The sequence below is a fragment of the Eucalyptus grandis genome, chromosome 3, assembly GCF_016545825.1.
Source record: "Eucalyptus grandis isolate ANBG69807.140 chromosome 3, ASM1654582v1, whole genome shotgun sequence".
Lineage (NCBI taxonomy): Eukaryota > Viridiplantae > Streptophyta > Magnoliopsida > Myrtales > Myrtaceae > Eucalyptus > Eucalyptus grandis.
Genome location: NC_052614.1, coordinates 39,565,745 through 39,586,567, shown reverse-complemented (window position 1 = coordinate 39,586,567; position 20,823 = coordinate 39,565,745). Strand labels below are relative to the sequence as shown.

At 39.7% G+C, this 20,823-nt stretch overlaps 1 protein-coding gene across 1 annotated transcript; it reads right to left on the bottom strand.

The window, feature by feature from the left end:
* Positions 1-2,054: 2,054 nt before the first annotated feature.
* LOC104437381 (AAA-ATPase At5g57480) lies at positions 2,055-4,188 on the bottom strand. Its single transcript, XM_010050321.3, is given in 2 exon segments — positions 2,055-2,773; positions 2,776-4,188. Coding segments are annotated over 2 exon segments (1,554 nt in total). The 5' UTR covers positions 3,881-4,188; the 3' UTR covers positions 2,055-2,324.
* Between the last annotated feature and the right edge of the window lie 16,635 nt (positions 4,189-20,823).

Genomic DNA, 20,823 nt, shown 5'->3' with positions numbered 1-20,823 from the left:
CCTTGCCGGTGGCCGGGCGAGCGTCACACCCAGCCATCGGAAGGCTCGACCGCCACCGGGCTGGACAAGGCCGACCTCTCCAGCATTCGGCGAAGCCGAGCCTCGCCGGCCACCGTCAAGCGACGCCGACTTGGAGGTGGCCCGGGCGAGGTCGAGCCTTGCTAGTGGCTAGGCGAGCTCGACTCGTCCAGCCCTGGCCAAGGCGAGGTTGAGTCTCACCCAACCACGATGAGGCTCGAGGCTGAAAAGCCTTGCCATGGCTCAGCGTGGTTGGGGGTTGACGAGGTTGCCGACCCGAGCCTCGTCAGTCGTTGACCATAGCCGAGGCTAGTAACCGGCCAAGGGGAAGAAGAAGAAAGAGGAAGATAAGAAGAGAAAAAAAAATATGAACTGTTATAGGAATTGTTCTTGGGAACAAGAAATAATTTTTTTCTACTTCTTGATTCTACTCCAAATCTACTATCGAGAACAAAAAAATAGATTTTTGTTCCTGCGAATAAAATATTTATCAAACGTATTTCTGTTCTTTTTTTTTTGCTCTAAAAACAAAAATCAGGATTAGACACTATTTGGAGTAAAAACAAACAGGCTCTAAACGTGCCCTTAGTGAAAGTGACAACGTGACTATAGTGACCGAACGACAGTGACTTGCTATGAGTAAAAGGGAGAGTACAAAACACAAGCATTAAATGAAGCTTCATAGTGCATTTATTTCAAGAAAAGTTTGTGCAACGTTGTTTCTTGGAACATCCATTTTGAGAAAATTTGTGCGACGTTATTTTTGGCTAATGCTTCGTGCGATGTCATTTTTAGGCAAACTAGCCACGTCATTTTGAAATCCATGTGAACTTGTTTTTATATTAAAATGTCAAGTTAGATTATAAAAATCAATTACTACTTTTGATTGAAATTTCTTGCTGGAAGTATTTAAGGACATGAATGATAACCATTCCGTTTCAAAATTAATTTCTAACTAGAAATCAATTTTCTATTTTTATTCCTCGAATAATTTTTTGAGCAAATATAAACATTTAATATTCTTATAAAATTTTTGTTCATAAAATAGAAATTCATTTGATAAATGATATAAAATGATAAATGATATAAAATTTCTCCCTCTCGAGTTATGGTGGGAGATCTAGCGATGAGCAATCAGTGGCGAGAGGTGGGTAGGTAGCATCTGGCGACTTGTGGGAAGCGGGTGGTGGCCAAAGATCGCCGGTAGGCGAGTGACGATTGGTTATTCGGCGGTCGGCAGCCGACGGCAAGCACGAGCGTCTCGGTGACCGCCACCGGTGTTTGGTGATCGATGGCCGGTGTCCCATAGGCGGCGAGTGGGTGACGAGCGATGACAAGAGTCAATAATAAGAAGAGTTTTTATTTATCACTTTTATAGAGTAGAAATCTATTTCAAAATAGAAAATTAAATTTCATTATTAAATGGATTTTTATTCTAAACTACTATGATAAGAGAAATAGAGAAATATAATAAATTATCATTTGGGCTATAAGTGATTATTTTTCTCCAATTTGATACTTAAATGAGCCGGTGAACAATTTTACATTTAGCATTTCTAAAATCCTTATTCACTTCATAAGGGATAAACTACTGACCATGTTTGGAGAATCACTTTAGACCATCTCAAGAACAATCGTGGGACCTGAAATTAATTGCCCACACCCATACATAATCCAAAAAAAGGGGAGATGTCGCATGTGAAGCATTTGGACAACGCGATGAGTCACTATTACTTGTACTTTCCATGGTCGGACGTGAAATGAATTTTTTTTTTTTTTTGCCCCCTTCTTACCAATTTTTTTTTTTTTGAAAGCAAGTAAAATGGGAGTTTCATTTGGAAGAATGGAGCAATTAAATTTCCAAAAGAAAAGCAGAAAATAACTAAGAGATTTACTTTCCCCTCATTTAAGATTTTCGACCCCAAACTAACATGGTGCACGTTGCCTAAACACCAAACATGGATGTGGCCGGTTAGCCATCTCCAAAAGAACAAAGCAACACAACGCAATAACCTCGAAAGTGGATAAACTCAATATGTCGTAAGAGCTTTTTATTTTCTAATTTTTATTATAATATTTGCTGAGTCATGCGAGCTTTTAATTCCATAATAAGACACGAAGTCGAGAGCTCTTTAAAAATCGAAACTTACCAACTTGCCCTCACAAATGACGAAGCGAAATCATCGAATTGCTTTTTTTCCCCATTTTCTAAGCCAAAAGAAGAGAGAAAAAAGGTGCAAAAAAGGAGAGAAAAGAAATGGAAGTGAAAAGGAAAAACGAAAAAGGGGCGAATGGATTTTTTCCTCTCATTTGGCTTTCTCCTTCTCTTCATCATCATCCTCCACTTTCTTGCAAGAATCGTCATCGCAGTCGCTCCCTTCCTTCGGGCTCTCCAGCGCCCTCTTCTCCTGCTCCTCTTCCTCCATCTCCTCCACCACCCCGTTCAGCTCGCACTCCTCCCTCAACCCTCCGCACTTCTCGTTCCTCTCCGCCCTCGCCCTCAACACCTCCAGCAGCTCCCCCACCGCTCTCTCCTTGTTCCTCCGGTTCTTGATCAGGACCTCGCTTATGTCCGCCGGCGTCATCTTGGCCTTCTCGGCCGCCTCCCGGAGCTCGCTCGCCGCCGCCTCGCCGAGTTCCTCGGCCTCGCTGCCCAGGTAGTTCCGGAGCAGGATCTTGAGGGCCGGGTACGAGCAGTAGCTCATGTAGATGTGCATGTCCATCCGGCCGCTCCGGAGCAATGCCGGGTCGAGCTCTCGATGTGGTTGGTGGTGAACACGAAGATCCTCTCGCTCCCGCAGCACGACCACAGGCCGTCGGTGAAGTTGAGCAGCCCCGAGAGGGTGATCGTGTTGTTGTTGTTCCCATCCTCGCCGCCGCGGGCCGCGTCGGGCGCGCCGGAGTCGTAGTAGCTCCGTGGCGCGCCGGCGTGGGTTGCCTTAGCCCTGTTCGACAGATTTACTGAGCAGTCGATGTCCTCAATGACGATGATGGACTTGGAGCTGGTCTTCATGAGGAGCTTCCGGAGCTCGGAATTGGAGTGCACCTCGGTCAGCTCGAGGTCGCAGATGTCATAGCCAAGGAAATTGGCCATGGCGGCGATCATGCTCGATTTCCCCGTCCCAGGCGGGCCGTAGAGCAGGTAGCCCCGCTTCCAGGCCCGGCCTGTCCGCTGGTAGAACGCCTGCCCGGCCGCGAAGTCGCGGAGGTCCTCCTCGATGTTACTCTTCCTCTCCGGGTCCATGGCCAACGTGTCGAAGGTGCTCGGGTGTTTGAACGGCACAGATTCCCACGGGTGGCGACGGGAATCGAGCGACCCGCCGCGCGAATTAGTATAAAGGAGGCGTTCTTGGTTCTTGCGGCGGATGTCGTTGGCCTTTTCCATGATGTAATTCAGGTAGAAGTCGAGGATGATGTCCTTGTCGCGCTTCCGGATCCGGAGCATGAAGCCACGCTTCTCGTCAGGGAGGGGCGGCCACGAGTAGGTCTGGGACTGGCGTTGCGTCACCACGTGCTCCCACTGGACAGCAACGCCGTTGAAGACGTCGTTGATGTAGTTGTCGTTGGAGAGGCCGGAGGTGGTGGCGCTGGAGTTGATGGTGCGGGTGAGGAAGAGGTGGCTGGCGGAGGGGGAGACGAAGGAGCTAAGGTAGAGCTGGACGGCATTGTAGAGCTCGTTGGTGTTGACGCGGTCGATCTCAGTGATGTCGCAGTAGCAGTAGAAGGAGAAGCAGTTGAACAACCGGTTCAGGAACTTGAGGGAGGCGAACCGGAGCTCGGGCGGGAACACCATCTGCAGGAGGCTCTGGCAGAAGGCCAGGACGCCCAGGAGGGAGGCCAGAGATGTCCAGAACTCCTTCATTTCCGCCCTTCTGCGCGATCTGTGCGCCTCCCGTGAGGCAAAGTTGAGATTTTTCTGGAGATCTCTGGGCGTAGAAGAAGGAGACGATGAAGCAGCAGAACAGGATGGTGGAGGGTGAGGGAGAAATGGGGATTTGGGTTTTCTGGGGAAGTGAGTTTTCTTGTGAGGAAGGGCTACAAATGGGTCTTGGATTATTTATAGAGGAGGGGCTGATGGGCTTTGTGGGTTCTGATGTTTCAAGGAGGGGCGGGTAGAAACGGGGGAGTTTGCGGAGAGAAAGAGAGAATAAAGCAAAACCAAAAAGCCTCAAGAAAGTTAGAGAGAGAGAGAGAGATTGGCTCTCTGGCTAATATAATTTTTCCTTTTAAGTACGCAAGGGGAAACAGCTGGTGAACAAAACATGCAAAGGAAAAGAGGGATTTTGGAGTCTTGGGATTTTAGAGCGAGACAGAGAGGGAGAGAGACTTGGGGCCCGGTTGGTATTGGGCTTGGGGTTGAACTTTATCCCCGTTACTCTATTATGGAAGGAGGCTCTGTGCAACTTGCTGCTGCTGCCGCTGCTGCTGGTCCTCTTGCTGTGAAGGACTCTGCGCGATGGTGTAGTGAAAGAGAGAGAGAGACAGAGAGAGATAGGGTGTGATGGATCAAGGTGTTTGAGAAGGGACCATGGAATCGGGAACGGCCGGGGGCTATGTATATGGGAATATCATACGGGTCTAATGCGATATTGCTGCCCGTTTTCTCAGAAAGGCCCTTTTGGACCTGGGATTTAATCCGGTAATTTATTACCTTAATTTCCTTTCTAATTTTTCGATTCTTTTGGGGGTCACAGGTGTCTAATTGCAAGGGGTTGAAGAGGCCCCCCCAATCCGACGCTCTCGTGCATCGAGGAGGAGCAGGGGTTGGTTACGATGGGCCGCGTGCAGGGATGTTCCGGTCCTTCTTGGTTTGTCCGAAACGTCCTGAGGACAGATCTCATTTAATTACCCTCTGCTTTCTTCCTTGATTATTATTGTTCCTTCTCTCTCTCTCTCTCTCTATCTTTTAGGTCATTAATTACTGCATTTTAATTAATAATTTTCCCTCTCTCTCTCTCTCTCTCTCTCTCTCTCTCTCTTTTAGGTCATTAATTACTGCATTTTAATTAATAATTTTCCCCTCTTGCTCTTTTAAGCTCAGCCCCTGAAAAATGGCTTTTTTAAAAAAAAAAATTATAAAAAGAGGGTGGTTACTGGTTAGGTATTTATATGCCGATTAATTTAGAGCGTTTGGTAACATTTCTATTTAAAAATTGTTCCAAATAATGTAAATGAAAAAAAATGTTTACGTTCCTATAACAATTTTGAATAAAAACGAGTTTAATAAACTTGTTCGGGAATAAAAATGAACAAAAAACATATTTGGTAAATTTTGGGTGCATGATAACCAAAATTTTGTTCCAAAAATAATTTTTCTATTCCGCACTGCTTTTAGAATAAAAATTCGTTTGATAAACCTACTCAGTTTTTCTATTTTTGTAATAGATTTATATTCCGTAAATTGATTTGGAAAAGAAAACAGAAATAATTTCTCCCACTAAATCCTAATTTCAGTGAGTCCTCCCTCATCTCCTCTACATCCCCACCTCCTCCTCCTCCTCCGCCTCTCCTCATTTTATTAAAAATAAAAATAAATATATTCATTTTATTCGTTTAAAAATAAAAAAATTATTTAAAAAATTATTAAAAAATTATTAAAAATAAATAAATTATTTTTATTTATCATTTTATTTTTAGTTTATTAAAAATAAATTTATTAAAAATAATTTATTTATGATAAATAAAAATAAATTATTTTTATTTGCCTTGAGTGTTTTGCCAAATAAAATAAATTTATTTTTAAGGATATTTTTTAAATAAAATGATATTTTTATTTTATTTTTTATGATTTATTTTATTTTATTCTTTATTTTTTTTGTTACTAAATTATTTTTATTTTTATTTTTTATATTAAAGGTCATCAGCCGTCACCAATGCCGTCCGAAGGGAAGAAATTTTGATCGTTATTAAACGAATTTTTATTTTTAGAGTAGAAATTTTGCGTCGTTATCAAACAGCTTATTTTCGCTAGAAATTTTCTAGAAATAGAAATAGAAAAATCTATTTCTATTCCGTAAACTATTTTTCAACGAATGGTCATTGCCACGCGCACCCTTGTGTTCTTTTTTGTTTCTTTTAATTTTTTTAAAAATTTTAAATATTTTTTTTCTTTTTTCTTCTTTTTGGCCAGTCGCGGCCCTCAGCCATGGCTTTTAAAGACTTGCAATTTGACGATGAGGACGAACGGAAACTATAATGGATATCATTTGTATTCCACTGGTGAAAAGACTTGCCTTTTTAACTCTTTTATAATGTTTGCAAGATCCCAGATGGAAAAAGTTGGGCTTTTCTTTAAGACATTTGAAAGATTGTATTATTATTTTTCAAGGTGCGAAAGATTAAGGGGGCGTTTGTTTTCGCTTTCTTTTTTTGTTTTTAAACAACTTTTATGTTTTTATGTTCCTAAGAACAAAAAAGGAACAAACGTTTGGGTGCGTTTTTGTTCCAAAATTATTTTTTTGTTCCCAAAAATACATCTAGAACAAAAAACAAGAAAAAAAAAGTTGTTTCTGTTTCAAACAAAATTTAAAAACACTTTTTTATTTTCTTCTTCTTTTTTTTTTTGGTCGGGCCTCACCATGGCCACGACGGCCGACGAGGCGGCCTCGCCCACCACGGCGAGGCTCACCGCCGTAGCTAGGCAAGGCGAGGCCGACCTTGCGCCGGACCGGGCGAGCACGATCTCGCCAGATCCGACGAGGCCGAGCTCGCCTGGCCCAAGGTGAGGCCGAGCCTCGCCCGGCTACGGCGAGCCTCGCCATGGTCGGGCGAGGCCACCGGCCCTGGCCTTGGCCACCTGGGCCATGGCCGAGGTCGGCAACCGGCAAAAGAAGAAAATAGAAAATAGAAAAATAATAAAGAAAATAGAAAAATAAAATAAAAAAATTATACAAATTTACCAAACGTGTTTCGTTTATTTTTATTCCCGAAACAAGTTTACCAAACGCGTTTTTTTGTTAAAAAATTGTTCCCCGGAACATAAACACTTTTTTCTATTTCTGTTTTTTAGAACAATTTTTTAAACATAAACATTACCAAATGCATCCTAAACTTTTGGGGATTTGGCCAAGAAAATAATAGAAGAATACCCTTTGCCATTGTCAAAAGAAAATTTCACTCATTTATTACAATCAAATATGAGAGAAATATAGAAATCTTCCAAATAAAGCAAATCTCAAAAGTGCTAGAAAATAAAATAAATACAAAAAAACAAAAAACAAAAGAGAAGAAGGGTTTTCTTGAGGGAGGGATTTTCGGAAGGGGAAGGATTTTATTAACGAATATTCATATTTTTTTTTTTTGGTCGAAATAACGGCTGGTATATATTAATTCAACTAGCAGAAAAGTACGGTTCAATGCACACAACACCAGGACGAGGACCATGGCCAAGGCCACAAGCACCGTTCAATCAATCGATGGACCAGGACAACGCATGGCTGGGTACACTGTAGGACGTTCCCTTCTTTGTACTTTAGCTGATACGATTCTCGCCTTCCAAATAATTGAGCAACGGCATCCAAAGAGTACCGCCAAAACTTTGTCCTTGCATGGCCGGGAAGAAACCATGAAATTCTTTGACCTTAGTTGAGAAGGAGAATGATGGAACAATCTTTCCCCCTAGCAATTAGGTGGACACATGAACATGCATGTTTCAATCATGCCATGGAGGAAAGTCTGGGGGTAGGGATTGTGGAATGTGACGTGTTGCATTAAATAACTAGGAAGGATCCTCTGTCTCTCTCCACTACTCGGCCCAGCCCCTCCGCTGTAGCCGCAGCCGCCGTGACCGTCCCCGCCTCATCCAACTTTTTGCACATCCTGTCCCTGCGTCCGTCCCTCACCTTCAGCCTTGGTCTGCAAGCCATGGCGTGGAGGGTGGTTGAGGTGAAGGGCGGCACAATGACAAACCGGATTTGCAAGCAAGTGCATGTATGAAGTAGACCTCACCCACTGCTTCTCTCGTCTTTTTGCTCATTTTCGTCTTTGATCTCAAGGTCAACACCTACATGACTCATTGTCATAAACGATTTATAGTGAAAATTGGCAAATAACTACATTGAAATTTTACTTGAAAATCTAAAGTTAAATTTATAAAATTAAAATATTTAAAACTGAATTAGCGTACGATAAGTTTAATGGGTAAGTTTTTCCTTGCTCGAGCCATTGTCATCTCTTGGCCTACGCCCTTGGTTGGCCTGGTGCATGTCATTTCTTGGTCGGGCCGTAATCATCACAACAAAGACAATTGCTTTTGTTGTTATTAGCCTCTACTGACGAATATATATTCATCTCAAAACCTAATTAAGTAGGAAGATGCCTTAAGACATCCATTATCGGGGCTATTGCTTTTGTTTCAACTAAATTAATTTAGAAAAAAGTTATGTTTGCCTCATATTTATGAGATAGGGACAAATGTCACGAAAGATCCCCAACAGTTGCAATTACTTTTGTTACAATTGAAATATTATGGAATAGATAGTAAGTGATTCAAAATAATAAGATAGAGACAAAATATCTGTTCCTAAAAGTTATTATCAAAGACACTGTATTTTGTTGCGCTACACCATTATTAGTAGGAGATATTAACTTGACGCTAATATGTAGCTATAATATTTTTAAAATAGGGAGCACTATTGTCAAAAAAAAAAAATTGTTTCAAAAAAAATTTAGGAGCATTACAAAGAGTTGCCAATGTATATGCCTTTAAAAGCCAGGAAAATTGTCCAATTAGTTTTAAATCTATTGTATAGATATCAATTCAATAGCAATGAGTTATGTAGGATGGCCGATGATGATTGGATCACCACTTTAGCTCTTTCCGTCGAAAATTGACCCAAAAGAATTATATTATAATTTCGCACAAAAATTTTAAGGTTAAATTGGTAAAATTGAAAAGTTTAGAACTAAATTGACATTCGTACAATAAATTTAATAAGTAATATTTCCTTAAAAAGCCTATTTTGCTGTAATTAGTTGTGGTATTGAAAAGCTATCATGGAGTAGTAACTCTTCCATTAGCACAATCAACCATTGGACTAATGGCTTAATCTTTCTTTTCTTTTTATGCAAAAACTAGCATCCTTATTCTTACATTTACACTTAAGTAGTAGGGGTGAGCGTTTCCAAATTTCATACAAGTTTCACTTGGAACTTGGAATCTATTTGTTGGAACAAATTCTTATTTTTTGGAATCTAAAATTTACCCTACATATCCTAGAACTTAAAACCTATCCTATCGCAAGTTCCAAGATTAGTTTAGGTTTTACCTAGATTCCGCACGTATTATTAATTGAATAGTTGCAATGAATCCATCAATGAATCCATCACATTCAGTGATGCTATAATCCACTAATCACAGTTTATATTTAAACACACATAAAATATGAAACATTAATAAAGTAAAAGTCTTAGTTATAAAATAGAAGTTCGGATTAGTAGTTCCAAATTATATGCTCATTATCGGAAGCCATGAAATATCGCCGGATCGTGCGAAGATATGGACCAAGAAAAATACAAAATCTTATTTAAGGTTTTAGATTCCACCTACTTAGAACCCTGCAACTTACCATACATACCTTGGAACCTAGAACTAAACAAGTTCCCATAGATTTGGTTCTTCGGTTCTAGATTCTACCTTAAAATCATGCTCCTCCTATTAAGAAGTAGGGCATCAAATCATACCAAACATAATTAGAGCTAATTGGTGACCACTTACTCTTCTTTCAATCAATTATTTTGATGCAATTCAGAGTGCAAGATTTGGAAAATATTTTTCAAAAATGATTAGTTATTTTGTTTTAAAAAAACAACAGAAAACATTTTCATTTTTTATAACAATTTATGACTAATTACTTTCGTGAATGAAAATAGTTTTCTTTTGTTTATTTTTGTAAGCAATACAATTGATTATTCTTCAGAAAATATTTTTAAATTGAATTTTTTGTTAGACAAATGCATTCTTAAAACGAAAAGGATCTTGAGAACCTAGACCGCGTTAAACTGGCCAGAGCTTTTCTAATATTCAATTAAAAACCCTGAAAATTTCTACGTTCCACCGACCACTATATGGCAAGCCACCATCGCGAAATTGAAGAAAAGGAAAGTAACATAAGGAAAAAGAATAAAGCTAGGATTAAAAAAGGGCCGATTTGCAAAAGCAACTTTTGACAGACACGATCCTTGACTTTTCCTCGATTACGTCTTGACTTTTCCTCGACTGCACTTTGCATCATCTGATTTTCCATGTACACATTAGATTCTAATGATAAAATTAAATGGAAATATAACGGAGGACAGATTTAGATATGAAGTAAACAAATTTATTTTTTATGAGATTAAAAGAAATGGGGCAGAATTAGAATATGATCTAAAGTTAGGAGTTTTTAATGGAATTAGCCCTAATAAAAGGCCAAATAAAAAGGCCAAGTATTTTTCTTTTCTTTTCTTTTTTTCGTTAATCCTTCAACCTTTTATTTGTAAGTTGACATAAGTTTCCCCCGAAAAGGAAAAAAAAGGAGATCTTCATTGGTTGATAAAAATAAATCATAAGATATTTATATCCTTTTAGGCTGATACGAAAATGCCATCAGACAATGAGAGGAGAAATGGGACCATCATCGGTCTAAAAGCCAAATCATTGGACGTTTTGGAATTATGATGTGAGATTTGTTTTTTTGTCACATGTTTCTTGTAATAAAAAATGCCAAAAAAGAAGAAGGAATGATCCGCACGCTAAAATTAATAATCAATTGAGAATGAACGTTATGAAATTGGTCCCCAACACCATACCGATAGCTCAATCATTGAAGACTATGGTAACATATTTTTCTTCTTTTTATAAAATGAAAAGGATGGAAGTTGCGGCCAATGTAATGATGCCCTTTGAATGTTATAAAAAGGCCATGTTGACACATAAATTTCGCCGATAAATTTAAACAAGCAATTTTTAAGAAAATTGTCTAAGAAATCAAATTCGTTTATAATGTCACGATTCGACCCCTTATTGAAAAAAAAAAAAAAAAAACATTATCACTTTGATCGATGTCCTGTAGCTATTTCTTTTTTTGTCAAATTTCTTCTGGACATAAAACTAGAGACGTTGGAGTTTGATGACCTTGGACTTGGCAATTAAAAATTTGATTAATGAATGCTTGGGAGCCAACTTACCAAATGCTAGACCCCGTTTGGTTCGGGTTTGATTGCCTAACCATGATTGACTAGTTTTGATTGCTGAGTCGTTGTTGATTCAGGCTTGATGGGGAGCAGTTGAAAAACTTCGGGTGGTGTCCCACAGTCACCTTAGGGGATCTTGATGGTTCCTCCTCATCACGTGTTTTTATTAATTTTAAGCCATATTCACATGATTGCATTGCATTTAAATTGATTATAAGCATAGCATCTAGATTACGACTTTCTGATATGCAATTAACATAATTAGGCTTTAAATCATTTTTACCATGAATAAAAAATAATTAAGAAACTGATAAATAAAAAAATGATAAGAGAAAATGAGGGTTGCATTTAGTTTAGAGTTGTATGTCACAGCTTCCATTTGATTCATGTTTTGTTATACTAGTTAGCAAGTTTGCATCATTTAAATTAGAGATAATTGCATGTTTAGATTAGAGCTTAGCTCACAGGATCTTGTTCCAAGGCTTAATAACATGGCAGTCCAAGGCTTAATAACATGGCAGTGTACATTATTTGGGGGTAAGTGTAGTACGATCGTACTAGTTTTGGTTTTTTTTTTTTTTTTAAATTAGCTAAGAAAGTAAACGGAAATTTCGAAGTACTATTCATCTCTTCAACCTCGATTGCTCGGCTAAAGCTTCCTTAGTACTCGCCATCGCTGCCCACTGCCACGTAGACCTGTGGCGGCATTTGTTCACCCTTACTTGACCACCTACTGAATCTAGCCATGGCGGCTGCAAGCCTCGAGGTCAAATCTTATAATATGGGGCCCATTAATTCAGCCCACATGTTTAAAGACCCAAGCCCTCAACCCAGCCCATGTCTCCTATAAACCAAGCACCGTCCATCTTTATTTTTCTCTTCAACAGATCGGCGTGATAGGGGTGTGCATGGAGGCGGGCGGTTCGACCTAAAATCAGGAACCGCCCACTAAGGACCGGTTTTCAAAAAAATGGAACTAGGATCCACCCGTTAGTTGCATTGGTTCACTCGGGAACTAGACCTCTGATCCGGTCCGGTTTCCGGATGGATCCATAGAACCGATTTTTATGCGAAACAATTTTGGTTTTCAATATAGAACGACTACGTGACTTCCATAACAACAACTGGAGAGGTTGCAGAATGATATCATGGCAGGCACTTACGATAATCGTGAGAAAATGATAGCAATTTTAGTTAAAATTCTTTTCTATCATGGCTATCATGGGTTGGAATAAAATTTTGCAGGCAAATTCTGCGTCCTAGGCATTTTTTTCTCTTAGGTGTGATGCTTTAAAACCCTGCTTAGGAACCTTTGTTTGTGATGAAGCCTAAAGATTTATTCCTTGTTGTGGACTCGTTGTCCTACATCAAAATTTCTCAGTCAAACTTTTTTGCTTTGTTTTGGCAAGTTTGTATAAGGTATATTACAGAAGCTACATGACGAGATATTTCTTCCTCATTGTCTTTTAGTTTAATTAAGGCCAAATTGTTTTGGCATTTTTCCAGGCATTTCATTATGGAATGATGATAAAGAAGCGATCTTGAATTAATTTTTTTACTTATTTGATTTGGGTTTATTAATTAGTAATTTCAATTTTTTAATATTAACAATTAATATATTATTTTAATATAATCGCCCGGGCAGTGCAGGTGGGCAGGTGGACGGATCCGCCCATGAAACTGGGAACCGGACCAGTTCTCTCAAGAACCACCGGTTTCGGGCGGTTCCGGTCTGGTTCTAGGCGGTCCGAGCGGGTCTCGGTTCTTTTGCACACCCCTAGTGCGTGATTGTAAGAGGAAGAAGACCAATGACATTACCAAAGAAGGCAGCTTGTCCAAGAGAGAGAGAGAGAGATTCGCATGTTGATGATCCGGATGACCCATCAAGCCAATTTAATACCGTTTTACAATACCAAGTAAGTACTCAAAGCCTCTATTCATCTAATCGAAGGAATTGTCGAAGTTATAGCATAAAATTCATATTTATGCCAATTCTAAGTTGTTGTGTTCAATTGAGGAGTTCTCAGGCTGTGCACACACGTTTATGACAATTTAGGGTGTTGTGAAGTTATAACATTTCACCGATCTTAATTTGAGCTTACAACTTTCCTGAAACGAAATTTTGAAATTGGCTATGCATGCTAACAATTTATGAACAGTAAGTTAGGAGTTGAATTTTGTAGACATACACCACATGAAGATGGGCTGAGCTTGGTTTATAGGAGACATGGCTGGGCCAAGGGCTTGAATAATAAAATATGTGGGCTAAAATAAATGGGTCTTATGTTACAACCTCCTTTATCTTTACAAAAATTTCGTACTTGAAATTTAGTCATACATCAATCATCAAACAAATGAGGGGTCTATGTCTTGCCTTCACCTCTCCCGTCATCACAAAAACTTTTTTAGTAGCCCTTTGCCTTTGCTGATTTTTCTGGGAACTAAAGGCGTACTCTTTTTCATGGGGCGAGTACATGTCAGATGTCTAGTTTAGGGAACTTTTTGGTAAGGACGGTATGTAGCTAATGAGTTTCTAACTTAATTTTGTTGGATATGTATATATACTGTGTTGGTGGATTATAGAAAACTCTAATATTGTAACCAAATGACTTTTTGTCAAAAATATATATGTATATATATTTTGATATTATGTTGAGTTTTGATTATGATAAGATTATGCTCTTTATAGAAAGAACGGTTATGTTATGTCCTTATCCTTATAGAATCAGGGTGCAACAAATGTAACTTGGAAGATCCCTGCCGCCACAGTCAATCAGAGCTTAATGCTTGGCCCGACAGTTTGCTACCGACAACAGTAGCTACGGTTATATTGATGGTTCTTTTCGTCTGTATTGACAGTTCCTCTGTAGTAGAGCAGCTGGAGATTATGTCTTGCAGAAGGGACCTCTATCCATCCCTGTCATCTCCGAGATTTCAGTGAAATTTGGTTGTGGCTTCCACCGTTTGAGACTGATACCGTTGAAATTCCCCCTCATAAATCTCCTGATGGCGGTAGTGGAGAGAGCGTAAAAAAGTTGCCATCATAAAATTGACAAAACCACTTGGAAGATTTTGTTTTTGGTAGAACACCTGATTGACCCAACGAAGAGTGGCCACAAATGTCCCCCATTTGACTGTCAAGAAGAAATAGAAGCAAAAGGGTTGAACAAAATCATCAAATCATTTTCCGCCGAAAAGAGGGCAATTATGAAGGCCCAATAGGCCCTTAGGCCGAGCTCAAAGCTCGCGACCATCATGGCAGAACTAGCGGGCGTTTTGAGCACGAGCTGAAGAACGTCGCCGAGAGGTCCCTGGGGCAATGGGTAGCGACAGACGAGTGCAGGAGGAGCATTATATTCAAATGTTCATGAGGTTGAAGATGATCTAAACAAGAACTTCGAAATTTCTTTTTCTCTTTTTGTCTTTAATTTTTTTAATACCATGCCACATTGGAGCCACGTCATATTTTAACAGCAATTTTTAACAAAATTCTAATGGAGGATAAATGTATTGCTCGAGTACAATTTTGTGGTTTTTGTGTTGCAAAAAAACAATTAGGGTAAATATTATTATAATAGGCATAATTTAGGTTTTTTTGTGGTTTTTCCTTTTTCTTTTCATTTTCTTCTTCTTACTATAATTAGTTCCTTTGGGTAAGGGCATCACGATGAATGTTTAAAAGATTAGGGCACAATGTAAGTTTGCCGAATTTGCAGGATAGATTCTTTTTCTGTTGAGGTCGAAACACTTTTTGATATTGTTAAAACTCAAGAGTTTTTAAAACAAGAGCTCGACCATGGGCATCCAAACATAAAAGGTCCTATTAAAGTTGGGGCTGACAGGCCACCCAAGAGGAAGAGAGAGTGTTCAAATAATGGGCCTTCGCAACTTAATCAGCCACTTTGTTTGCGGGCCGGTAATAGTGGGCCAAGGAGAGATAATAATATTGGACCAAAGAGAGCTAGAACCTTCATAGCAAAATCATCTAGTAGAGCACCCCTCTCGTCATGAAGGATCCTTGAAATGGATCCAGCTGTATCACCTTCGAGAAAAATCTCCCTCTACATTGATTTTTCAATGTACGCAGTTTCGGTGGGTTTCCAATTCTTTGCCAATTGAGTCTTTTCTGTGTATAAAGTTTCAACCTTTGGTGATTACACTTATTGAACCTACTAAGCATTGTACTCGCCAATTCAATTAGGGTTTTCGAATTTGGGGGTTGGTCTTGGAAACGCAAAATTATTCCACGCTTTCAGACAAACCTCTTATGAGGGCTGCTGTTTCCTCAAATATAAGTAAATTACCTGGCTATTCGATTCAGTCTTGAAGCCACACGATATTTGCCCCCTCAGCAAACACCATCAATGGGAGATATGAGATTGAAATTCGGATGAGAATTTGGCCAAAAGTCAAAGGGAAGGGGTACATTGAAACGGACTCCAAAATATAGGGTGGAAATTGCAATTTCAGAAATTAAGTCATGGCTATCTGAGAAAGTCGTTGAAGTCCTAGCTGAGATGGTGCAGGAGGGCTTCCCTCCGAGTGATGTTGCACACTCTGCTGTCATCCCTGGACTGTGTAAACACGGGACAATAGAAGAAGCTAGAAAAGTCCTTTTTAAGTATGCAAGAACGCAAGCTTTTGAAGGAATCAGATGTGAAAGCTAGAAAAGTCTTTTCTAAGTATGACGACATGCTGGTTGAAAACACGCAGAATAAGACAGCAGACCTAGTGTTATCGGGATTAAAGTTCTTTGGTCTGGAAAGAAAATTGAAGGCAAAGGGTTGTATTCTATTGCCTTGGTAATGATACATGTGTTTATTTTCATTCTACTACCACTATATCTAAAGGCTTCATAGCAATGCAAGATGGGATGGGCTTCCTAGCTTTGTGATCACTAGGACGGCCTCATTGAAATGCAAGGTAGTTTCTGGTTCCTTGAGAATGCACGTTGTTCTACTGCCCTATGCCAGTATCCCTTATTGAGGGTTCACTTTATGTTGATCTCTGTTGCTATTGCACCAGGACTTCAGGTAAGCCAACTTGACATTGGAATTACCTTCGTGTTGCCTGGAAATAATTTGCTTATTCAATTGACATGAATAGTATCCTTTTACTACCTTCACCTGGTTTTCTCCAGCTTCTTGTAACTGTAAGGTGTAAAATGGATCTTTTCCCCAATCAAGATCTATGCCCAATTTCTAGGGTTTGATTAGCTTCCTTCCCATCTAAACGGTTTTGGTTATTCGCATGTCTTGCCCCATGTTATTTTTACGTCTTTTGCAGGGCCATGCGGGGAGATCACCCCATATGCATTTGTTGCAATGGTTGGAGGCTATGGTATAGTGCATGAATGGCCTACAGTTTAATCAGTCCCACTGGAGATCAATACAGGCTAATAAGTTCGTGATCTCCAGGGGCATGAGCTGATTCATTGATCTCTACATTAATGAGTGTCTCAACCGTATGAATGTAGGAGCTATATGCAAAACACGGAAGCTAGTACCTGGGAAACAGCATTTTGCTGTTATTCAGCCGTAGATGGATAGAATTTGAAGGCTTGCATTTCCAATATCCATTGATAGCATAACCAGGAAATAAAGTCAAATTAATTGTGTTGTGTCTTGAGATTGGAGATGTGTAGGTGTTGCTTTGAGTTAGTTTTGCACGCAAGAAGATTCAGAAAGTGCCTGCTTTCGAAGAATTATGCTGGATGCCACCCCTTTTTGGCTGCATACGTGACCATCAGCTTCAGTTACTGTGTAATATCAAATTGAGGGAATGATGTCTTCATCTATTCTATTGAAGGTGCTTTTCTCTTATGGAAAAATTCTGCAGCATGATTGTCAGTTGAAGAGAGAAATTGTTCACGTATTAGGTCGAAGACAAAAGGAATGGATTTATCTCAAAATGAGAAGTCAGGCCTCGATCTAGAGCCTGTAAAAGCTGTTTTATCTACCTAGGCGCAAAACAAGAGGAGTTCGATTGAATTCAAAAGCGGGAACAGTTGCTGCACGAGAGCAGATTCGAGTACGATGGAGCGGTTAATGAGGAAGGAGGAAAATCTCGGAAACAGGGCAGCTATCGAAGCTCGTGGAAGTAGAAAAAATCACGGAGACACGGGATCAGTTGAACGATGGAGGTTCACATGGAGAAGTCTACTAACCGTCGGAGGGGATTCAAGGCCTATGAACAGAAGGAATGCAGAAGGAGCACGGACACGCTCGAGCTATGTCAAAACCGGGTCAAATTTTCATCTCGAGTCTTCTTCCTTTGTTTTTGCAGCCATGTCTTTCGGTTTCACTCTTGGTTTTAGTTTTCGAGTCTATCTTGTAATCCATGAATTGCATTATGAATTGGTAATTGACAGTAGACTCAACGTCATTCATAATGAAAAGTTCATACGAGGGAGCGGGCATGCTTATCTTAGACTTTCTTGACTTTATCGGTCCCTTTATAAGTTACTTCTTACTCCTCGCATATTCATCAGCGTCAAAAGCACAACAAAGCAAAGTTCGCAGCTTTAGCATTGAATTGGACTTGTTCAGTAATTTTGCGATCGAATAAGAGTTCTCACCCTCGCTTTTCAGTAGTTGTAAGTTTACACTCAAGAACAAAGGAGGTCTAACAATCGATTGGCTTTTGCCTAATGCAGTACCAACAACATTTCAAGCCATGATCTTTAGCTCAAAAAATCCAATAAATCACAAGCGAAACACCCATCCATTTTTTAAGCACTTGCTCTGATACCAATTGTTTGATGCCAAGATAATACTATAAATAAATCAAATTATTCAACAATTAAGCACAAAGAATAAGTAAGCAATTCAACAATCAATTGGCATGCGTACAATAAAAGAGATGAGGGAAAGAAAAACGTTTAGCCGATTTATAGTGTTTTGAACCCCGCCTACTGAACTTCCCGAATCCACTGGCCCAAAATCCACAAATCGAATCTAAGTACAAAGGTTGGTTGACTGAGAGCCCACTTTCCAAAATACAATCTTCATCTCAAGCCTTTAAGGCTTTTTCATTTCACATCCAAGTGAGAGAAACCTCTTGTACTTAGATTTACTATTGTGAATCACTAGTGAGGTTTCTCTCACTTAGATAGAGAAAACTACCTGTATATATTCTATAAACTTATTATGTTTATGTTAATTTAATCTTAAACTTTTTAATTTGACTAATTTAATCTTCAACATTTTAACATTTTGTTAATATAGCCATCCCAATCAATTTTTGCAAAAAATCGTTATCGTGGGTGTCGGCCATGCCACGTGAAATAATTAGCACTAATGTGAATAATAATTTGATTTTTTTAAATTAGTTTACTTTAAATTTTTTTATTTCTTCCTTTTTATTATTGGACGACCACAAATTGGGTGACCGCAAATTGGGTCTCTCATGCTTTTTTCATTTTTGGGTCTCACTCTTGGCATCAATGCACACGTGCGTGCAATACTCACGTGGATCCAACTCAAGAGCCGGTACTATCCTGCCCCAACCCACTTTTTCCTTCCCCTCCGATCCCTTGACCGGTGGGGCTGCATGCCCGATATCGAATCCCTTGTGCAAGAGGGGTCAGGAGAAAAAGTTTCGACAAGTGGCGCATTCTCCGTGGGCACCGGCGCACGGCAGGAGTACCTAATGTTTTTTTTCTCATCCGGGAGCACACACGTCTCCTGTCTGAAACATCAGAACCCACGAGCCGAATCTCCTTCCTTCCTTCCTTCCTTCCTTCCTTCCGGTTCTCCTGCAATGGAATATACGGCGGAAGTTCATCCAAAGAAACACAACATAATACAACCTCAGCCCCAAAGTCTCTGTCCCCTCTCTGTCCCTCCCTCCTCTCTCAAGCTTTCTTGAGACTTTTTTACTTTATTCCCTCTTTTTCTCCACGGGCTCCCCAATTTTCTACGCGTCCTTTATTGAGTACTTACAGAAGAGGCGTTTTGACCGACGGGGCCGTTGCGTGGCCGCATATGCCCTAAACAAAACGGAAAATAATAAATTAATGTAAATTTATCGTACGACATCCCACACATGACAAACCTAAAAAAGGTGGTACCTTGTCGGCTAAAAGGAACATGTACCTCTGGCCAACGTGTACCTTTTTTATCTTGATTTTTGTGAGATTCTTTAATCGTCGTTCTGGGATGTGATGTGAGTGGAGTTTTGCGTTCTAAGTCGTCCCGCGTTACGTGTGTTCTAAGTTCTACATCACTCATTTTCTCCTCTCCAACTCTCCAAATAGAGCATTACACGAGCAAAGAGACACAAAGAAATACAATTACTGGAAAATGGGTTTTTGGGTTCTGACGTTTCCATGGTGATTTAGGGTTTAGGGCATGAGAGGGATCGGTTCTGGCTAATAAAATTTCTCTTTTTCGGGGGTGCAAGTGGAAGGAGTCGCAAATGAAAAAAAAATACTGAAAATTGGGCCCTAAGCCATCTTTTGACACATGTTATATATGATCTTTACATCTGTTGTTCTCCATTGAATTTCGATTTCCTCTTGGCTGAGGAACCAGATCTCAAGCCCTCCCCTTCGCATTTAGGGAATTTGGGTTGCTAAATTAGGGTTATCACCAAAATCCTCGTTGCCGAGGGGATGCACCAACTCCCACTTGGCCACATTTACTCCGCCGGGGCGGCGGGGCCCACTGTTTTTCGGCTTGACTCTCTCTCTCTCTCTCTCTCCCCCCACAAACTCCCTAGTAATCAGCATAAAGGATCGACCGTATAATCATCATAAAAGGGAGAGTTGATTGGAAAGAGGGGTGAGCTGTCGGTCCTTTGTAATCTAGAAACTTGTAAACCAAAAATAAATTACAGAAAATATTATAATAATTTATAATAATTTTCCAGATGAAATACCAGTTTAAAAGGGCTTCTTCTTTTTACGTTAAAAAAAAAGGACCATTTTTGGTGAGAAAAATCGGCGGTCTCTTAGATCCTGTTGTGAGAGACGTTGGACGGCGCAAAACCCGCGGTATATTTGACAGATGTTTGTTTCGTATGGTGGGAATGGTGCCTGGGCGCTGATGCTGAAAACAAGAAGGAAAATAATAAATTAAAAAGTCTATTTTTCGTGTACCCTTAAAAGAATGTCCGTACATGTTGACTGTCATGTCATCGCATGATAGACAACGTGGACCATCTTTTGTGTTTTGAATAAAGTTACATTAATTTATCATTTTCCTTCTTGTTTGCAGAGCCAACATAGTTATATTACCAAGCGATTTGACATTCGATTTATTATTACTTACATTAATTAAATTCGTTGATGTTTTATTGTTAGCATTAAGTTGCGTGATTATTTGTGATGAACCAATTTTAGGATAAGTTCCTTGATAGAAAATGCTATTTGAAAGGTTTTTAATGTGGATATAAATAGGTCTAAGCTAAACCCTCTTATTATTTGAATAATCTGATGATAGAAAAATGTGCCATCGATATTGAGAGGGTAATTGGCTAGAAACAACTATTCATCGATTTTTCAAGGATATGTGAATTTGAGCTCCAATCAAATTTTACCAATGACTGAACATTAACTAAGAATTTTTCATGTTTCCGCATGCAATCCTAATTATGCATGACTTGGTTTACCCATGAATAATTGGTGGCGTG